General features: G+C 46.8%; 2 protein-coding genes across 3 annotated transcripts in view; one reads left to right on the top strand and one right to left on the bottom strand.

Moving 5' to 3' along the window:
* The first annotated feature begins 685 nt into the window (after positions 1 to 685).
* On the top strand, positions 686 to 5,417 carry B3gnt9 (UDP-GlcNAc:betaGal beta-1,3-N-acetylglucosaminyltransferase 9). 2 transcript variants are annotated; one of them, XM_034522517.2, is made up of 2 exons: positions 686 to 2,943; positions 3,116 to 5,417. In XM_034522517.2, exon 2 carries the CDS (start codon positions 3,203 to 3,205, stop codon positions 4,394 to 4,396), a length of 1,194 nt encoding a protein of 397 aa, XP_034378408.1. In that variant the 5' UTR covers positions 686 to 2,943; positions 3,116 to 3,202; the 3' UTR covers positions 4,397 to 5,417. The 2 variants fall into 2 exon arrangements, with proteins under 2 accessions (XP_034378408.1, XP_034378407.1); XM_034522516.2 differs by having other exon boundaries at positions 686 to 2,970.
* Phaf1 (phagophore assembly factor 1) overlaps positions 5,002 to 20,923 on the bottom strand; it is a 29,054-nt gene continuing 13,132 nt past the window's right edge. Inside the window, exons 4-16 of the mRNA XM_034522514.2 lie at positions 19,421 to 19,464; positions 18,067 to 18,146; positions 17,723 to 17,817; positions 17,019 to 17,116; positions 16,818 to 16,930; positions 11,766 to 11,899; positions 11,400 to 11,483; positions 9,732 to 9,814; positions 9,118 to 9,161; positions 8,624 to 8,667; positions 8,432 to 8,490; positions 7,290 to 7,362; positions 5,002 to 6,471 (exon numbers count right to left, since the gene is read on the bottom strand). Coding sequence (XP_034378405.1) covers positions 6,385 to 6,471; positions 7,290 to 7,362; positions 8,432 to 8,490; positions 8,624 to 8,667; positions 9,118 to 9,161; positions 9,732 to 9,814; positions 11,400 to 11,483; positions 11,766 to 11,899; positions 16,818 to 16,930; positions 17,019 to 17,116; positions 17,723 to 17,817; positions 18,067 to 18,146; positions 19,421 to 19,464 — 1,038 coding nt within the window. The 3' untranslated portion in view covers positions 5,002 to 6,384. The remainder of the gene's footprint in view (positions 6,472 to 7,289; positions 7,363 to 8,431; positions 8,491 to 8,623; positions 8,668 to 9,117; positions 9,162 to 9,731; positions 9,815 to 11,399; positions 11,484 to 11,765; positions 11,900 to 16,817; positions 16,931 to 17,018; positions 17,117 to 17,722; positions 17,818 to 18,066; positions 18,147 to 19,420; positions 19,465 to 20,923) is intronic.

Here is a 20,923-nt window from a genome sequence, read left to right as displayed (position 1 = left end):
TTGTTGTTGTTTGTTTTTCTTTGGAGACAATCTCATTATGCAACCTAGACTGGCTTTGAAGTCACGATTCTCCATCCAGATGCTTCTAACTCCTGAGTGCTGTGATTATGGATGTGTGCCCCAAATATGCTAGAAAATCTTTTCTTAAAAAAAAAAAAAATCACAGGACCTGGTCGTGGTGGCATATCTACAATCCCAGCACTTAATTGGCAGGTGGGTCCCTATGAGTTTGAGGCTAGCCTGAGCTAATTAGTGAGTTCCAGGTTAGCCTGGGTTAGGGTTCTGGCTCAGGTACTTGTACCTACATGAACATGAACGTGCAAACACACAGACACGCACACTCACAAAATCTTCAGGGGTTGGAAAGATGGCTTGGTGGTTCTTGATCAAGGTTAGATTCCCAGGAACCACAGGGCAGTTCACAACCATCTGTAACTTCACTTCCAGGGGATCCAATGTCCTCTTCTGGCCTCTTTGGATACACTGGTGCACGGTGCACAGATGCAGAAAAATCATCTGTACATACACACAAAAAACTTCAACAAGAATGTGATCTAGGCCTTCAATTTCCCACAGACACACAGCAATTATTAAGAACCAACTATTAAGTCTGGGTCTCTCTCTCTCTTCCCCCCCTCCCCCCCCTCAGACAGAGCCTCACTATGTAGCCCTGGCTGTCCTGGAACTCACTATGTACACCAGGCTGGCTTTGCTGAGATTAAAGGCTTGTCCAGCCTATGGGCCCTGTTGCTCTTTTCTTCCTTCCTTCCTTTCTTTCTCTCTCTTTCTTCCTTCCTTTAAATGTGCATTGGCATTTTGATGCACACATGTCTGTGTGAGGGTGTCAAATCACGTGGAGTTGGATTACAGACTGTTGTGAGCTACCATGTGAGTGCTGGGAATTGAACCAGGACCTCTAGAAGAGCAGCCAGTGCTCTTAACCATCGAGCCATCTCCCCAGCCCCTGGGTTCTGTTTCTTAACCTCAAGTTAAACCTTTGTCTTCCCCCTGCTCTTCTGAGACATCACTTTTTTTTTTGTCTTTTACTGCCTTCTGCACAACACCCAAGCCTAATTAAAAAAAAAAAAAAAAAAGAACAAGGAATGCACGTGTAAATGCCCCTTACTGCCAGACAGTTGTGGAGAAAGTATAGAGCATGTGTTGTCCAAGGAGTTCAGATCCTAACTCACTGCTCCACCTCCTGACTCCACACACCACACTTGCACGTCTGTGTGCGCATGTGTGCACACCCATCCTGGAAGTTCCTCCTTGGGCTGTTTAGAGACTCCAGGGTTTGGATTTTGCCCTTTTCCCCTTTTCTGAGACAATGCCTCATGTAGCTCAGGTTGGCATCAAGTTCCCTGTGAAACCAAGAATGACCCTGAACCTCTGATCCTCCTGAGTGCTGGGGTTACAGGCATGTTACCACCATGCCAGGTCTATAGAATGCTGGGGCTTGAACTCAGGGCTTCTCACATGCTAGGTCTGCACTGTACATACAAACTGACTTCCATCCACAGCCTTCCAGAGTATGGATTTTATAACAAGGCCAGAAAGACACCTTTGAAGGCATTTGGGAAGGAAGCCTGGAGGGGAGACAGAGAGGCCAAGGCAGTGACTGCAGAGAGAGAAAATGGGATGAATATCAACAACTGTTTGGGAGGAAGAATGCAACAGGCCTGTGTCCTTGGCTGAGGACTGGGGTCAGCTGATGATCAGGAGTCTGTATTTGCCAGTGGGATGAAGGCCTGGGGAGGCCCTGATCACTCTATATGCACTGAGAATGATTTTCCTGCAGAACTTTCCTGCAGGTGAACCTGGAACTCAGCTGTCTCTACAGTTCTGAATTGAGGAAACCAATCAAGAACCGAGCTAGGAAGAGTAGTGTAGGCTTGTAATCCCAGCACTTGTGGAGGATGAGGCAGGCAGCTCGAGGCTATGCAGGGTACACAGCATAGCCTGTCCTCAAAAACCTAAAAGACTAGTGGGCAGGTTAAGAGTGGGTTCAAAGAGGTAGGAAAACCAGGGGATCGTGAAAACAGGGGACAGCCTACTTTGGCTCAATGGGCCTTTCTAGAAGCCTCCCCTAAACACCAATCCCTGACAGCCCGAACTATACTGCAGAGGCAACAGCATGGACATTTCTACCCTCAAGGATAAAAAGGAGAAGGAAACTCTAGACTGAATCTGGGCATAGAGAGAAAAGAATGAAGTGCTTGCCATGGAAGTTACTATAAGGAAAAGTGGTTCCATTTCCTGTATCCAGTGGATGAAGAGAGCAAAGCACTGGGTGGGAGATTCCTGGGGGCAGCCCTTTCTGGCTGTGTTATCCTGGGGCAAGTCACTTATTAAGTATTGGTCCTCTTTGGGTGAACTGCTGGCAAGTCTGAAGAAACAGAACTTGCTGTCTTGATTGTTGTGCTGTGTATGTTTGTGTTTACTGGTGATAAGCACGGCAGAGTTCAGAGTAAAGAGACAGCTTTATATTATTGGGGCAATTTGTGACTCCTGCTTGGTAAACCAGGGCTGCTGAAAGAGATTTTCTGAAAGATGGCCCTGGATGGTGGCCAGAAAAGCTGAAAGTTAAAGCACTCAGGCCTACGGGCTTGGGAACCATCAGCCATATACTTCCTAAGCCTTAGAAACTCGGAGTTCGGCATCCTATCAGAAGGGCTAGGCTTCCCCAGGGAGAGTCGCCCTTGAGAAGAAACCCTCTCAGGAATCAGTCCGCAGTCAGAGATGGCATTCCCTGCACCAGGGCGGAGCTGAGCTCCAGATGTCGGGGCGTACACAGCTGTAGGATCACGTGGCACGGCCTCAGCCCCCTTCCTGCCAACGCTGCATTTGGCTCAAGCCCGGGTCATGGCTGCCCTTGGGACCCTGAGCTGACAGTTGGAGGGTCCTGCGTTTCGGGGGCTGTGACCCCCACTCCCGCGGTCAAGCGTGAGTGCTGGGGTCCTAAGGACCAAGGTCAGCAGAGGCGGGGAGGGGGAAAGGTAGAAGAGACCCAGCCTCGATGCACTGGGTTGGGGGCGGTAGGCCTGAGTCTCCCTGACCAACCTTGGGGATCCTTCCTGGGCAGGGGCTGTTAGAAGCTGAACTTCTTGTCCCTTAGGCTGTTGCGGTGGGGCAGGGCCAGGGACGGAGGTCGACAGAGTGGATGAAGGAAGGATAGAGGACCCCGAGAAGGGCGGGGCTGGACATGAGGAGGCCGCGCCTTTGCCGGGACGCGTGGCTTACGCTGCTGCTCAGCGCCGCCCTCGGACTCCTGCTTTACGCGCAGCGCGATGGGGCATCCCCCACGACCAGAGCACCACCAGTGCGAGGACGACAGCTCCCGCGGCCCACTCCTGGTCTCCGAGCACGCGAGCTTCCCAGCACCGCACGCGCGGCCCCGCTGGCTTACGAGGGGGAGACCCCGGTGCCGCCCACACCTACGGACCCCTTTGACTTCGGCAGGTATCTGCGCGCCAAGGACCAACGGCGCTTCCCGCTGCTCATCAACCAGCCGCGCAAATGCCGTAGCGACGGCGCGTCTGGAGGCTCGCCCGACTTGCTCATCGCCGTCAAGTCTGTGGCCGCCGACTTTGAGCGGCGGGAAGCCGTTCGCCAGACGTGGGGCGCCGAGGGTCGCGTGCAGGGGGCACTAGTGCGCCGAGTGTTCTTGCTGGGCGTGCCCAAGGGGGTCGGCTCCGGCGGGGCAGGCACGCGGACGCACTGGCGCGCCCTGCTGGAGGCTGAGAGCCGAGCTTATGCAGACATTCTGCTCTGGGCTTTCGAAGACACCTTTTTCAATCTAACGCTCAAGGAGATTCACTTTCTATCTTGGGCCTCAGCATTCTGTCCAGATGTACACTTTGTTTTTAAGGGCGATGCAGATGTGTTCGTGCACGTGAAGAACCTGCTGCAGTTTCTAGAGCCACGGGATCCGGCACAGGACCTTCTTGCCGGTGATGTGATTGTGCAGGCAAGGCCAATCCGAGCTAGAGCCAGCAAGTACTTCATCCCCCAGGCTGTGTACGGATTGCCCGTTTACCCTTCCTACGCAGGCGGTGGTGGCTTTGTTCTCTCGGGAGCCACGCTCCGCCGCCTAGCTGATGCCTGCTCACAAGTTGAGCTCTTTCCCATAGACGATGTCTTTCTGGGCATGTGTTTGCAGCGTCTGCGGCTCACACCTGAGCCTCATCCAGCGTTTCGTACCTTTGGCATCTCCCAGCCTTCAGCTGCACCACATCTTCGAACCTTCGACCCCTGTTTCTACCGAGAACTGGTGGTAGTACATGGGCTGTCTGCAGCCGACATCTGGCTTATGTGGCGCTTGCTGCATGGGCCTCGGGGGCCAGTCTGTGCACATCCACAGCCTGTGGCAACCGGTCCCTTCCAATGGAATTCCTAGCTATCTCTCACGGTTTCAAACTTCTCTAACTCAGCCACAGGAGAGAACATGAAAGAGCCCAAAGGGGTTTTCCATGTGGGTTTATGGTGTACATGGCTTTTCTCCAGTTCACTCAATGTGTAGTGCTGTCCCATCGAGATACCCAGGGCTAAGGTGGTGGTCCATGACTTGACCAGCCCAGAAGCTGGCACACTTAAATGCTAGTAGTCTTCGGCACTATTGTGTGTGCCAGTGGGGGCTTGGCTTTCCAGGATGCTTACGGTGGTATAAACACAAGCTGATCTAGCCATGGCCTTATAGCTCTCGGGGACCTGGCAGGCATTTTCCTGTAGTTATTAGCTTCCTTCCCTGTCCCCTTTGCGGTCTGGTGTGAGCTAACTAACCCTTTAGGTCCAGGTTTGCCTGTAGCATGAGGGATGGGGCCATGATGTGTCATGGTCTTGCTTATTCTACACACACACACACACACACACACACACACACACACACACAAAACTATGTTAATGTTCTTCTGAAGGGTGATCCATCCCCTTTCCAGAAGATTGCTCCACTATAAAAATTCCCATTTTCTTCAACTACAGCTTCAAGGAAAGCAACAGTTCACATTTTAGTACAAACACCCCAGCAGCAGCACAGCACATGGCTGTCACTGAGGGCATAGGTGCTTTATTGGAACGGGGATGAGGAAATCTCCTCTGTTCAAGAGGATGGGAACAGTCCTGGCTACCCTGACAGTGGGATGTACAGGGTCTCTGGCCAGACGAAGGTTCAAATGGGAAGACACCTGTCAATCAGTCATGGGAGTGCCACTCAGGCCTGGCTGTAGGCCCAGGAACCATACAGACAGCTGGGGCAGGTCCCCTGCACATTCATCATGAACTATACAAGATGAGGCTGTACATGAGTTAATTACAAAAGTCATTATTTACAAAAATCTGTACACACATTTGAAAAACTCACAAAATTGTCATCTATGTATCACAAGTTGCTAGACCAAAATATTAAAAATGGGATAAAATTATATGTTTCTCTTCTCAATTCTTTTCAAAAGGATTACTATTTTAAAGCACATATACGCTACTTCCCATTAGCAAGACCCATGTAAGAAACCAAGCAGCCTAATGTTCCTTGAGCCCCTAGGCCTTAAACCAAGTAGCCAGGCCAGGCCAGCCAGGCCAGTGCCCAGAACTAGGGCGAGGAGCTGGCCCACAGTGCATAACAGAATGCTGTAATGTAACAAAAGGAGGAAGGTGTCTTTGGCTAACACTTTGGCATTAAATAAAAGAGGCAAACAAGATGGAGACATGCAGCCCTGTCAGCCAGGTTGGACCAAGAGACACAGGTGACCTTAAAGGCTGGCTCCCAGAGCGGCAGTGGGAACCAGGCCTGGTACACACCTGGTAGAAAACTTATTTCAACCACTTAGGTATGCCACCTGGGCATGGCAAGGAGCACTCATACAGAAGAACAGGAAAGGGCAGTGGGCCACACCAGCCACAGCCAGCTCATCAAGTAACTAAAGTGGATGTAGTGCAAATATTGCAACCAAGTACTACCGACATGCTACCTGCTCTGCTCACCTAAGGGCCACATGGCAATGTCGGGGCAAAAGCAGGACCTTGTTCTGTTCTCATCCTGGGTATGTTTCCTTAGCTAGAGACAGAGTTCCGTCTTCCCTATGTGTGCAAGACAGGGCTGACATGTCCTTTATTACCTGTTAGTTCAGAGAGCTCTCATCGAGGCTCAGCGTTGTGCTTCTCGTTGCAGACTGTGTCCTCTGCTGGCAACAGCAGGCTTAGGACAGAGCATCTAGGTCCTCTGTCCCAAGGCCGACAACTCAGCCCAAATCCTCCTTTCCAACCCTTCTGAGTCCCAGGGCCCTTCAACACTGCCAAGGTGCCCAAGAAAACATACGGGGTGGCACAGAGACCCACTGAGCTGGATGTGATGCACAGTTCCATGGACAGAAGGGAAACATAGTGATGTCCTTAGGGCAGCTCTGCTGTTCTCAGGTGGGCACCAGGCCTAGGGGGGCCATACAGGGTCACTGAGGCAATGTGGTTGTTCTGCATGACCTGGTGTGAGAAGAAAAGAGCAGGTCAAGAGGGAAGGATTGGGTGGGCTAGAGGGTGTACACATGGCATTCTTCACACAAGCCTGGGACCTGAACTTCCTCAACCAACAACCTCATGTCAGTGGGCTTACTTCTGCTCAAGGTCTGCCCGTTCTTCACAGGACATATGGCTTTAAAAAATCCTTGTATCTAGTCTCTACAACTGCAAAAGCCTACTGAAATAGGGCATCCAGATTTTAAAAAAAAAAAAAAAAAAGGGGGGGTCCCTAGGCTTTTCTCAAACCAGTGGGGTGCCTAGGGCCATGCACCCATGTGGTACTCAGGGATCAGCACACCCAAGTCCGGCCACACTTGCTCTGAGGTTCCTGCTCCCTGCTGCACTGCTTACTGATAGCTAAAGGCATCGCTGACAGGCCCATCCTGTTGGATATACAGTTCTTCAGGTTCTGTGACCCCAGATTTCCCCAACCTATTTTTTTCTTTTTTTACATTATTATTTTGTATGTGGCAAGGAGCATGCATTTCCCACAGCATACATGTAGAGGTCAGAGAACAGCTTTCAGGACACTGTTCTCTCTTACCATGTGGATACCAGGAACTGAACTCAGGTGCTTAGGCCTGGCAGTGAGTGCCTTTACCTGCTGAGCTACCTCTCTGGTTCTCTAATCATCATGTCTGACTTTTCACACAGCAGAGACGAGGAAGGATTCATCTGTCCAGCAAGGCTGTTATGTTAACCCACCTACAATTCTCAATCACTTGCTTGGCCTTGCTACAACCACAAAGCCCTTAGCAGCTTATCTGGCCTCTAGGACTTACCTCAAAGATCATGCGCTGAAGACCGAAGCAGAATGTGGAGCCAAACGGGTTGGTGTTATTTGGGGATGAGGACCTGAAGCCAGAGAATCCAGAATTAGAGAAACAAAGGTCAAGCAGCAGAAGGCCCAGTTCCTTCTGGGATGTGGGTTACAGGCCAGTGGGCTCTCATGACAAAGTGTGTCTGACTCCTACATAGGCCCTCAAGGTCAAGTGGTAAGAAATGGCTTCTTTAAACTCTGACTCAAAGATCAAAGACAGCTGCTGTGCAGGTTAGTTTTTCTCAACAGGAACTGGATTCACCTCCCACCCTTGTTGAGGAATTGTCTCATCAGATTGGCATGAGTGTCTGTGGGGTATTTTTAATGACTGATGAAGGAAGGCCCAGCCCCCTATGTATGGTGCTACTCTTGGCCAGGGGGTGCTGAGTTATGTAAGAGAGCAAGCTGTAGCTGGGTATGGTGGTGAGGGTCTTTAATCACATCCAGAAGGCAGGAGTGGGTGGATCTCTGAGATTTCACGGCCAGCCAGGCCTACATACTCATTTCCAAAGAGAGCCGAGGAAGCCAGGAAAAGCAAGCCAGTAAGCAGCTTTCCTCCGTAGTTCCTGCCCTGACTCCCCAACCATAGATTTTAATCAGACTGTGCAAGCCAAATAAATCCTTTTCTCCCTACAGCAACAGAGATCAAACTAGGACAGTTACTACAGAACTGAATGGGATGGTAGTAAGTCAGGAGAGCCCCTTCGAGTGAGAGGGCACTTCGGTCAGCATGGTAGCAAAAGGTTAGAGAGTAGAGCAGGTGGCAGATTTGATGGGAAAGGAAAGCTGAAGACAGGGAGTCAAACAACTGTTTATTCTGAATAAGGGGTGAGAGGACCCCTAGAGATAGGCCAGGGAAGGGGTGATGTACCAAGGGCAGTTCCTCACAGTAAACATGAAGAACACCCAATTGAATCCTAACATGCACGACAGGTCAGGGAGTATATTTTAGCAACACTACCTGGAGCTTGAATTCAGCCCAGAGCTGGCACATGCTAGGGAAATATACTACACTGAGCTGTATCCCTAGTCCAGAAACTTATGCAGTTTGTACATTAGCTACTGCTAGACTTCCCTGAGCACATGCAGCAACTTCCCACTTACCTATGCAAGACAACAGGCTTCTCCACAGGATGGCCCAGAAGCTCCTGGATGCTGTCCCACTGCAAAAGGGATAGGGGCAGCAGGGGTCAACAAGGACCCAGACACAGCTGTGACTAATGCACTGCCCGGAGAACATGGCCCTAGACATGCATGCCTTGTCTTAGACTACCAGACAGGAAGGTAAGAGCTTACCTTGCTGTAGGTTGTGCATATTTCGGTCTGACCACCTGCATTTTCTGGAAAGAGAAGACAGTGCAGGCTGGGTTGAGCTGGCCATGGCTACCTGCAGGTCCAGCCATAGGCAGAATGCAGACTAGCCACCCTTTGTGCTATGGCTGGAGTACACAGGGAGCAAAGGCAGGTTGTAGGGAAGAATGTGGAAAGGCAAAGGAAGGCCAATCTTTATGTGAGCCACACTAGCTGGCCATGGGCAAAAGGATATGTAAGGCACAGTGAGTGACAATCTGCGGACAGGACACTCCTCTGTCCACTAGCCAATCGTCCCCAATCACAGGAGGAGGCCTTCACAGCTCCAGGACAAAGGGCCATCCAGAGCAGCTAAGGCTCTAGGGACAGGACAGTGAGCAAGGACATTAGCAGCCCAAGCAGTACACTGCTGGCCTCTCCCCTCTTAACCCAGGCAGGTAACTGCACATCCCTTCAACCCGAGGGGACTCTCCACTCACCTTTCTTTATGGCTAGTGGGATCTTGAATTCACAGCGGTGGTAACTAGAAAGAAGACAAAGGTAAAACCTATTTCTTGGGAGGCCTAACCATTCTTACATCTATACTCTGCATCCCAGAAAAGGCAGAACCCTGCGCTACCTGCCCAAAGCCCTGGCGTCGGATTTTTGACAACATTCAGTGGGGAAGGCCCAACTCAGACATTGAAGCCAAACAGAAAAGGACATGGCTTTCAGGTCTAAAGAGACTACTAACTATACCTAGTAAGCTATAAAGGTTTCTGGTTGGGCATGGTGGCTCACACTTGTAATCCCAGATGTAGGAGGCTGAGATGAGGACTGCTTTGAGTTTGAGGTCAGCCTATGTTACATAGCACGTACCAGACCAGAAGACCCTGCCTATAAGACCCTTTCTGACTGTATCTTCTATTTGTAAACTGAGTACACACATGCACTGGGCAGGAGCACAGTAGGCACTTAGCATACATTTATTTCCCACAAGCCAGAAGTGTCACTCGATGATGAAGCGCTGACAGCCCACTCGAGGCACTGGGTTCAAGCAGCACCACACTCAGCCATAAGTTCAGTTCCCCTTGCTCACCTAAGGTATACTCACATGTTAAAATTATAATGCCCAGGGTAATTGGTATGCAGGACAAACTTCTTCACTTTGTGTGTATTTGCATCAAAAAGGATGTCCTGTCAAAGAAAACAAGATGTTCAAGTATGAAAAGTTACCAAGGCAGGTCAGGGGCCTTCCCAAGAGAATTGCAAAGTGGAGTCTTCAATCATGAGAACACTAGAGACTTCTTCCACTTATTCAGAGGCCTTAACTAGGCATCTTTGGTGGAAGGGGCAGGAACAAGGGTTCCAGCTCCATCATTTGGCAACTTAAAACAGCCAAGGAAGGGAAATCTTTTTTTCCAACAGGACCTAGAATTTTTTTTTTTTTTACTACATGCAGATTTTGGCTCAAAAGCCATCAAGAAGATTCAGGACACGTCACTCTTGAAAGGCTCAGGCACCTACCTATGTAAAAACTATAACCAACCAGACCCCCAGCTTCTATAAAAATTGATAAGTAATGGAATTGCCATTCAACATAACCTTTTACCAGGATTCAAACCTGAATTTTGATTGGGTTACTTCTTACTCTTTCTTTATCAATATCCAAAAGAATGAAGCCTAAGCTGTCCATCTTCCTCACTGGTCCTTGAACCCTGACTGTATCAGGCCCATTCCCTCCTGCCCTCAGAAGTCTGTTCTCACAAAGCTTCCTACAGATTCCTGATTTGAGTTTGGCCTTTTCCATGTAGGTATATGAGCCTCTTTCTCTGCCTCTCTATAATCTACTTTTCTGCCTTTAGGCTTCACAGTATGGAAAGCTCAAAGCTCCTTTTGAAGATTCATGGTCCAGCTGGGTATAGTAACACATGCCTGTAGTCACAGACATGAAATGATTGTAAATCTGAGGCTAGCCTTGGCTACACAACAAGACCCTGTCTCAACCAAAAGTCAAAAAACAAAACAAAACAATGATGACCAATGGCACATGCCAACTTTGCCCTGAGATTCCTTCTGGCACATTTATACAATTGTTTCTCAAACATGCATCCTATCCACCAGCCAGACTGCCAACCCCAATGGTATCTACCAACTCCATCTAGTGCCTTAGGTCCAGAATATATATCTTCATTAACATCTCTGGGCTAGCTGGGCAGTGGTGGAACACACCTTTAATCCCAGCACTTGGGAGGCAGAGGCAAGTGGATTTTTGAGTTCGAGGCCAGCCTGGTCTACAGAGTGAGTTCCAGGACAGCTAGGGCTACACAGAGAAACCCTGTCTCAAAAAACCAAAGATCTCTGAGCTAGTCCTCTAAAAATACAAAAGCATACTCTTAGTGCCTGGGCCTTTCCAGTCTCTCTCTCTGTCTCTCTGTCTCTGTTTCTGTCTCTCTCTCTTTGCAACTTTGAAGAGTGTTTTATGTATTATGGGATATTTCCCCAAACAGTTTAATGTGGTGCTGTCCATAGTCTCCATATGTGAAGGATTTTCCTCAGGAAAGAAGACAAGATGTGCCAGGAAACCCAGTGTCCCAGTGTTCCTCCATAGTCTTGATGGCAGGAATGACTACCGTGGGACAGCAGAACCTGTGAAAAGTAAACCCTGGCACAAGCAGGAGGAGCAAGAGTTCTCTGATTCCTGCAGGAATGGTCGAACAGGCACTTGAGGGTGCCCTGTCTATGCCAACAGAAGTCAAACCCTTTAAGTTACCACACTTACCACTCCAAGAGTGAAGTAGTTAAAAAAGTAGTCATTGCACTTGGATGGAACTTGTTTATGAGGGGAAGGAGAATGAATCTTCATCTGTTGGGGGAAAATAACAAATTAAAATAGTTTCTAGTTAAACTACATTGTGTTCCTTATGTAACATTAAGCTGTTGGATGAGCAAGACTGTGGGGAGCCAGATATGTTAATATGGACATATCTCCAAGTGACAGAGACAGAGTCATTAGACCAGAGGGTCAGAGAAAAGCTTTTACTTCAAGTAGAATAGACTCTGTGCAGAAACAGACCTTACTTATGCATATTAAAGTACTGGTGAATACAGAGACTGAGTATTCACACTGTTAAGTACCTTTCCTTACCTTGTCTTCAGATTTATAGAAGACCTTGTGTGGAGAGCCAAGCATGCTAAGAACATCTTGGCAAGAATCACCAAAATACACTGCACGCTCAAAAACTCTCATTTTGGCATCTGCTAATACTCCAGGTCCACAACCTGCAGACAAAGGAAAGGTGGTTCTGGTCAGAGCTGGAGACACTGTAACCCAAGGGCCTCCAAAAACCTAACAACTACCTCCTGACCTTTCAGATCTAGCCAAAGGGCAAGACTGTATTCAAGTGTAAATGCTAGGTTAACAGGTGTTAATTAAGCAAGACTGAGAAATCACTATTTCAAAATTGTGCCAGGGATCCTAGAGAATTAACTTATTCACCAAATCCTTAAGTATTTATTTTCTTTTTTATCTTTAACATGCATTTCTTTCTGGGCCTGCTGTTGCACACCTTCAATTCCAGCACTCAGGAGGGTTTCTCTGTATAGCCTTGGCTGTCCTAGAACTCTCTATAGACCAGGTTGGCCTTGAACTCAGGGATTCACTCATCTCTGTCCACCAAGTGCTGGAACTAAAGGCAGACACCACTAGGCCCAGCATTTTCTTTTGTTTTTTTGAGACAAGATCTCATATGACCCAAAGTGGCCCCAATCTTGCAAAGGAGACAAGGATGACCTTGAAATCCTGATCCTCCTGCATCTAGTATCAGTGCTAAGATACAGGCAGTGTGATAACACCCTCAAGTTACCCAATAGTTCTTTATTACCTACACGGGCTAGAACACTGTGCTAGTTGTTGACGAAATTCTGCAGGTAAAACTGCCTATCTCTCCCAGAAAGGTCTACTGTTAAGAGTTTACACAGATATGGTAAAATCAGCGGCAGCCGTGGGTATTATGAACATGAGTAAAAAGCCTCAAACTTGTGATCCTTCTGCCTCAGCCTCCGGAGAGCTGGGATTAAAGGCATGCAGTACCACACCGGGTAAGAGGTACTTTTAAAATGACAACATCAACTGTACCTACAAGACCACTTCTCCAGAAGAGCCACTATGGCGTATATGTTGGTTTACTTCCTAACCCTACAGAAAGTCTGACAGTGTCTCCAAGCCAGGGGATAAGAGCGTTATCACTTAAAGAGACAAACCAAGAAGAAAAATAAAACAACAACAAAAGCATTCTGTTGTGCAAGAATTTACGCTTTGGTGCAATGCTTTACCCATACAAATGGAGAAGTGCTTGCAGCTTAAGTGGCAGGCATAGCGGCAGTAAACTCTACATTCTGTGTGTGCGAACCAGGGACAATTAAGATTTTATCCAAAAGTCAGAGAAAAGCCTCCATTCTGGGGTCATGTTAACCAGACACCACTTTTCTCTGCAGAGAGCATTCCATCTGTCTAAACCTTTTCATTCATGTGTAACAATCAACTTGCTCTATTTGAACAACTTCAGAGAACCCAAGTCTGAAATAACTAAGCACTGAGTTCTCCAACTCACTCAAGTCCAGTCTCAGCACACTAACTCTTTTTGAGATAAGGTCTCACTATGCAGGATAGGCTGTCCTCAAAACTCATGATTCTCTGGCTGAAGCCTCCTAAGTGTTGGAATTATAGGTATGTGTTATCACACCTGGCAGCACACATATTCTGAATGGCAAACTAAGGCTGTTTAAATTAACCAGGTCCTAGGAAAAGTCTAATGCTTATGTTTTTAATGTTCATAAATACTGCAGCTTAAATAGCTGTAGGCCTATATGACCTACAGACCACACCTGCTAATATAGGCTCAGAGTCTCCAGTTGTCTTACACATTTTTTTAGGTACCAGATTCCTATGAATAGGGCTGCATGAAGTGACCCTTCACAGACGACTGTTGTTTCATTCACTGCTTGAAGATTGTAATGATGTATATTTTTTTAAACCCCCCCCCCCCCTCTTGAAACAGGGCTTCTCTGTGTAGCCTCGGCTGTGCTTCTGCTTCCAGAGTGCTGGAATTAAGGGTCTGTGCCACCACTGGCAGGCTATGAAAACAGCCCTTGATCAGTAAATGACTCAACTTTTTCCAGACCTCACTTTGAGATCAGTTAAGACTATATACTTAACCTGCTGTCCTACTATGTATCCAGTCTGTTTAAATTTAACCTGCCTTTAAGAAAACAATGTATCAATCTTACTATACCCTTGGATTTCCCACCCAATCAGCTTTTACAATCTAGCTAATGCATAGCTTCAATCCTAAGTTACATATCACCCTCCACCCCCACCCCCGGTTGTGGGTATTACAGTAATCACTGGCTGAAAGCAGTCAATAGGTTAGAAGCAACCTTACAAAAAAAACAAGCATCCACCATAAAAGTTGCAAACATGGGTATAGTTTAATAACATGTTTTCGGTTATGTTTGCTGTTCTAAGTCATGTTGGGTCGGTATTCTCTCTCTTTTTGTGGAATTCTGTTAAATATTCCTTATCCCTATTCTCATCTGATGCTTTCTGTGCTGGTTAAAAAATACAGAGCAAAACCCTTTGTGCGAGACAGACAGATTCAGACACATACAGACACAGGAGAGGAAGTGGTTAAGTTAATCTAAGAGAAGTCTGAAGTATTTTTCCTCCACTAACAGTTTAAGCAGTGAGAAGTGTTAGAAGTGTACCGTTTAGAAGGCAGGTGGCACTGGCTAAAATCTCTACACTCACTGCTTCCTCCTGCCACCTGATCACTCCTGTTCTAGATACAGACCCTGCTATTTCAGGAGTGATTCTCCCGAGAGGCAGCACACTCCTGACTTTGTTTCCTGCTCTGTGTCAACTGTCTCAAACAACAGCTCAAATGTATGTAGTTGTGCTGCCTTCGTTATAAGACAGTTTCAAGCTAGCACTCAGTGTATAATGCTCACCCCGCAAGCCTGACACCGAGTTGCTCCCTGGAATCACCTCAAGGTGAAAGGAGGTAATCAACTCCAGACACAGACACAGACACAGACACAGACACACACACACAGACACAGACACACACACAGACACACCATCATCACCATCACCGTCGTCGTCATCGTCATCATCATCATCATCATCATCATCATCATCATCAACATCATCAATAACACATTTTAGAGTTCTAACCCAGAGGTTGTAGACTACTTGCTAATTGTTTGGAGTTAATTTGAGGCAGGGTCTTAAAACATAGTCCAAGCTAGTCTCAAAGTCATGGTGATCCTTTTGCCCCAGTCTTTTAAGAGCTAGAATTACAGAGTTGAGTCTCCACACCCAGAAACTGATACAAGATCCTAATGGGTGAAAATATATGCAGGTTGGACCCTGAGCTCCAAGAAGCCATGGTCTCTGTAGCCTGAACACATTCAGGATCAGGAAATGTCTCTGCAGGGCAGAGCCTATGTGCCAGCCTTGTAGTGCTGCTGCTGCTTATTCAGATTTGCTAAGAAGACAGACAAGTGGTAGTATTCTCTCACAATCCGATTACTCAGGAGGAGGAAACAGGAGCAGGACCTCAAGTTCCTGGCCAGTCTTGGACTACACTGTAAGACTGTCTGATAATGAAACAAAACTCCCAGAACACACTTAGTGAAGAGAAAGCTGCGGGTCAGGAGAGACCACTCATAGTTTGAACTCCCAGCACCCATGTTAAAAAAAGAAGAAGAAGAAGCTGCCAGGTGGTGATGGTGGCACACGCCTTTTATTCCAAGCACTCTGGAGGCAGAGGCAGGTGGTTTTCTGAGTTCAAGGCCAACCTGGTCTATAGAGCTAGTTCTAGAACAGCTAGTCCTGCATAGAGAAATCCTGCCTCAAAAAACCCAAAAAGACAATAGATACTCATGGCTTTAAGTCTAGCATTTGAAGGCTGATCCCAAGAACTTGCCTGCCACACAGCCTAGCTGAAATTGCCACAGGCTTCTGGTTCAGGGAGAGATTCTGTCTTGAAGCAGTAAGATGGAGAGAAGTCATGCAATGTTCTGCCCTGGCCTCTGCTCCACACCTTTGGGTATACCATCAGTATTCAAAGGCATGCATCACAAACAAAGGTAGAACTATGTTTTATCCCTTGATTAAATTAAAGCTGCATCATCAAATTGTTATTTAATAAAATAAGTAACCATATTGCTTGTTCTCTATTAACTATATAATAATGAATTAAATGCTCAGATTTCCCTAAAACTTGTATGTTGAACCTTAAGTTGGCTTTTCTTTTTTCTTTTCTTTTCTTTTTTTTTTTTTTGAGACAGGGTTTGTTGGAGGTTGGTCTGGTGCTACTATGTATTCAAATATTACATAGTGGCCCCCAAGATCTGGTTGCAGTTCTGAAGATTCTCATGTACACCCAATGATGTTGCATAAACTTTGCTCACCAATCTTTTCTGACTGGTTAAATAAAAGTGGCTACAGCCAATTACTAAGTAGGCTGGGTTTCAGTTACTGACCACAAAGAGGGAGAAGGAGAGAGGAGGAGAAAGGAGAGACCAAGAGGTCTCCATGAGGTGGGATGGAGGAGGAGCATGTGGCTGAGGGACATGCACCCTGAGAACAGACTACCCAAAACAGCCCGAGCTAGACTCAAACAGCAAGCAACTTGGGGAGCACAGCTGGGAAATAGCCGGTCTAGCATAGAAAAACAGCGTAATTGGCCAGTAACTGTGCTAAAGCTGATCAAATAAATCAACGGGACTTGGTCTTGATTACTGGGGGGCTGGCCAGGCCATATTAAGAACAAATAGAGTTATTAATAAAATTCACAGCAATGAGGGTTTCTCTGTGTAGCCCTGGCTGCCCTGGAACTCACTATGTAAACCAAGTCTGCCTATCTCTATAGAGATGAAAGGCGTGTGCCACCACCTCCTGGCCAAATCTGAACCAGTTAAGGTGATGGTATTAGGAAGCTCTGCTTTTTTGGGAGGTCGGGACCTCACAATTAGAAATAGTGTCCATACAAGGAAACCCCTGAGAGCTCATGGGCCCTTTCCAACACAGGAACGTAACAACAAACATGTCTACAAATCAGGAGCGGGAGCACTCAGCATATACTTCAGGTAGTAGAATAGTCTCTACATAGATATGATACAATGGGGAACCTACCTGCAGCAAGCAAGCGAAGTCGCAACCCTGAGGGTCCAGTTCCATCTCGAAGAACATCTACACTTTCAGCATATACATTCCCCAGGAAACAGCTCAGGGGCATCACAGGAGCCCTAGAGGAGGCACAGAATAAATAAGGCCTGGGCCTCCCTTCCAGAAAGGCCAGAGGCCTAGCCCAAAGCTCATGTTCCTCACACTCACTTGGTATCCTGGAGGCTGTTTCCACTATAGATGTACATTCGTTTTACAGTTGCTCCATGGGGTATCTGGAGAGAAGCTAGACCATGGGCAAAATTGGGCTGCAAACAAGGCAAGAATTTTACTTAGGTCATTATATAGACCACGTGTTCAGTGTCTGATCCTCCCCGGCAATCACAGTCAAAGCACATGATTGAACTTGGCTCTGAGTCAATTAAGTCACTTTAAATAAGCAAGTGCATCTTTCATATTTGAGTTTTATTGCCTGCCTTCCCTTCGTTCATTCATTCGTTCGTTTCTTCCTTCCTCTTTCTTTTGAGACAGAGTTTACTAATTCAGGCTGGCCTTGAACCAGAGATCCTTCTGCCTCAGTCTCCTAAAGTCTGGGATTATATACAAGTGTGTATTATCACTCTTGACTTGCTAAACTGTGAAATAACTGAGATGCAGAGAAGGACTCTTCAGACTGTTTAGGATGCTGCAGTGAGAAAATGGCTCCATACCGCTGACAACATGAGGCTCTTAATGCCCTCTACAGTGCAAAATACCCTCTTCCTAGGAATGCTGCAGCCTTCTTCTTCCTGTGAATTCTATTTCTTGGCTTTTAAAGAACTCAAAGACGAGGTAACCAAACAAAGGTGTCCTACCCACTTCCTTATCCCATATGGACACTGGAAAAAACCCACACGGGCACAGGAAGTGCTGACCTCATATTTGGGAGCCTCCGTCCATGAGTCTAACTGGAAAGAGAAGGACAGTCCTCTGAAGTTGAGGTGGAAGAGCTGCTCAGCAGAGTTGTACACTGCGGGAACAAGAAAGGGTGACACAGCTGACTGGCAGCTGCTTTCCAGAGTAAACCAGCTCAGGGCAGCAGTGACTCCAGCAGGGCAACTGTTTTTGTCTAGTTTCTGAACTGACCTACTAGGATGAAAACAAGGGTCTCAGGTGCTACATACCCAACCAAGGACCTGAGAGGAGGAGAGATGTTTAATAACCACCCACAGGGTTATTGCTAGGGGCTGACCAGAGGAATCAGATGAACGTGGCTTACCTCCAGGATGGGTTGCGCCAAAAGACTGGTCAATCTGCTCAATGGTAGGAGCGATGGCCTGAGAGTTAAAATGCACTCCACTGAAAGATACAAGTACTTCTCAATATCAGGTTTAACAAGACAGGCTTAGATCATGAGAAAAGGTGGCTGGAAGTTATTTATTAAGTGACAGAATCTTGCTATGTACCCTGGCTGGCTTTGAAAATACCACAGTTCTCCTGTCTTGGCCTGCCAGGAGTTGGGTTACCAGAATGTCCCACTTTATTCAGCATAAGAGTTATTCTTAAAACATTATATAAAAACAAAATGACAAGGCATGGTGGTCTGTACCTTTAATTAGCTCTTGGGAGGCAGATTATCAGTGAGTTAAAGGCCAGTCTGGTCTATATACAGAGTTCCAGGCTACCCAAAGCCTTGTCTCAAAATAAATAAACAAATAAATTTAAAATTAAATAAATTGTAAATAAGAGAAATTAATTAGGTGAGAAATAGGTCAATTCTTGGAAGCCCATTATAGCATTGACTCTCTGGGGCTTCCCAATACATTACTGGCTCTAAGTAAAAGGACAAAGAGGATGAGATAGACCTTTCGGGAAGAAGGTTCCAGTGATAACACGGAAAGGACAAATGATCTAGTGCCCTTACATGTTCGTTCATTCCTATACTGGCAAATACTTCCAGAACTGCCCCAGGAAGTGGGTCCTTGTCATGCTCTCAACAAGGGCATGTACCTTAATGGAATGTGCAGTCTTTTTTGTTGTTGGAGTAGTGAGGAATGAACCTAAGGATCCTTGTATGCTGGGCAAGCTCACTACCACTGGGCTGAAGGTACCCCTAACCCCTGAAAGTTTGTTCTAAATGTGAGCACAGCACTTTGCCAGTTGGCTCAAGTATCTAAGGCTTTGTACAGGCCATCCTGTTCTCATTCTGACATGCAGCTTCGGCTCTGAAAAGGTGGTCTTGTTAGCACTGGTTTGAGTCAGAACTACCTGGCTTGTTCCATTTCTGCTACTCAGAAACCTGAAAAGATGTGACAGAGAAGGGCTATACAGGAAAGGGCCACTATGACTCAGGAGACTGTCATAGCATTCCTAAGCTCAAGTCGTACTCTGATGGGAGAGTTGAATTAGATTTTTATATATATACATGCAACGTGTTAAACACCCAGCATGTTCTTAATGAGGCTTACTTCCTCAAGGACTTGAGTAGGTTGGGAGGCTGCCTCAGGGACCTATGGCAGTAGGCTCTAACTCCTGGACCGTGGGAAATGCAATCCTTTAGCACTTTAATGAAGGCAGTAGATAAAGCTGGGCTGTACCAAATATAACATACACCGGTAAGGCAGAAAACTTACCAATACTTTAACTTTACTTTTGTCAAGTCATAAACTTCAATCACCTAAAAAATAAAAGAAATTGTTTAGGAACAGTAACTGTTCAAGGTGTTACAAAGACAGATGTAGTTATGAGGCTGTAGCAATGGGATTAAGAGTTCAAGGCCAGCTTGAGCTATCTGAGACCCTATCTCAAATAAAACATACTTCCCCAAAAGCAAACTCAGGGATAGAGACTAACAAACACATATGTTTAGTATGGTCTCAGCATCACCCCCAGACTCTCGGGAGAGCACTGCACGTTATCTTCTGTGGAGTTGCACATCTATATTCTTATCAACTCAGGAGGCTGAGGATGGAGGGTCACTTGAGTTATGAGTTAAGTAAGACTCCATCTCTACATAAAACGAAGAACAAAACTTGGAAGAAAAACACAAATCATAACCTTCCTCTATAAATCTTTTTCTTTTTGAGACAGGGTCTCATTATATAGCCTGGCTATCCTAGAACTTATTATGTAGTCCAGGCTGACCAACTTGCAATGACGATCCTGCCTCTGCTTCCCAAGTAGATTACAAGGTGGATGATACTACTCCTAGACACAGCTTCCCCTCTTGCTAGTGTTCGATTGCTAACCACAGGTGCTTTGGATCAGGGCCCTTCCATCTAATCCACTTTTGAGACAGATTAGAACACATATCGTTCTACGAGATAATGTCACATCCCAGGAGACATACCCACCCAGCTTGTAAACATTCAATACAGAAACCTTTTCCTCTTCCATGCCAGACATTTTTTTTTTTTTTTCATGCAACAGGGTTTTACTCTGTTGCCCTGGATGCCTGGGACTCACAATGTAGACTAGGCTGTCCTTGAACTCAGAGATCTTCCTGCCTCTGCCTCTCAAGTACTAGAAATAAAGGCGTGACCCAGTTCACCAGGCCCCATGCCATATTTGATACATTATTAAAAACAAAACAAAGCCAACTCCCCAAATTAGCTCATTTTATTTGCATTATAAAATGAGAGAGGAGGAGGTCTATCCTCCTAGAAAATAGGCCCTACATTAGGACGGAACAAGTGTGAGACTATTAGATTATACTGTCCCTTAACAGGTTCAACCTTGGATGAAATGCCAGGAGTGAGACCAGAGACAAATGAAAAGCACTGAACACTGGTACCAAATAATGGGCACAACAAAGTCCTTGATACTGTGATGTCATGGCTTAGCACCCAACAACACGGCTGGCTGGGGACTGGAGGCACCATTTATTATTCTCCAGTGGGGGTGGCACGACCAGAGCTGGCTCAGTCTCCGTCTGTCCTGCACTTTGCGCTGAGATGTGGAAGAGGTTGTGAGCAGCATCTGCACTGACACACAAACTGGGACACTCACACTCAAAAGTACAGAACCTCCTACAAGAGACTTTCCCACCTGCCTCCTTTCCCCCCCCCCCCTTTTTTTTAGACAGGATGTTATGTAGCCCAGGCTGGCCTTCTAGTCCCAAGGGTAGTCAAGTATGA

The sequence above is a fragment of the Arvicanthis niloticus genome, chromosome 18 (assembly GCF_011762505.2).
Source record: "Arvicanthis niloticus isolate mArvNil1 chromosome 18, mArvNil1.pat.X, whole genome shotgun sequence".
Taxonomy (NCBI): domain Eukaryota; kingdom Metazoa; phylum Chordata; class Mammalia; order Rodentia; family Muridae; genus Arvicanthis; species Arvicanthis niloticus.
This window is presented reverse-complemented; position numbering and strand designations above follow the sequence as displayed.

Excerpts from the sequence above, each read along its gene's own strand:
- B3gnt9 (XM_034522517.2), top strand. The coding sequence starts at position 3,203 with ATGAGGAGGCCGCGCCTTTGCCGGGACGCGTGGCTTACGCTGCTGCTC.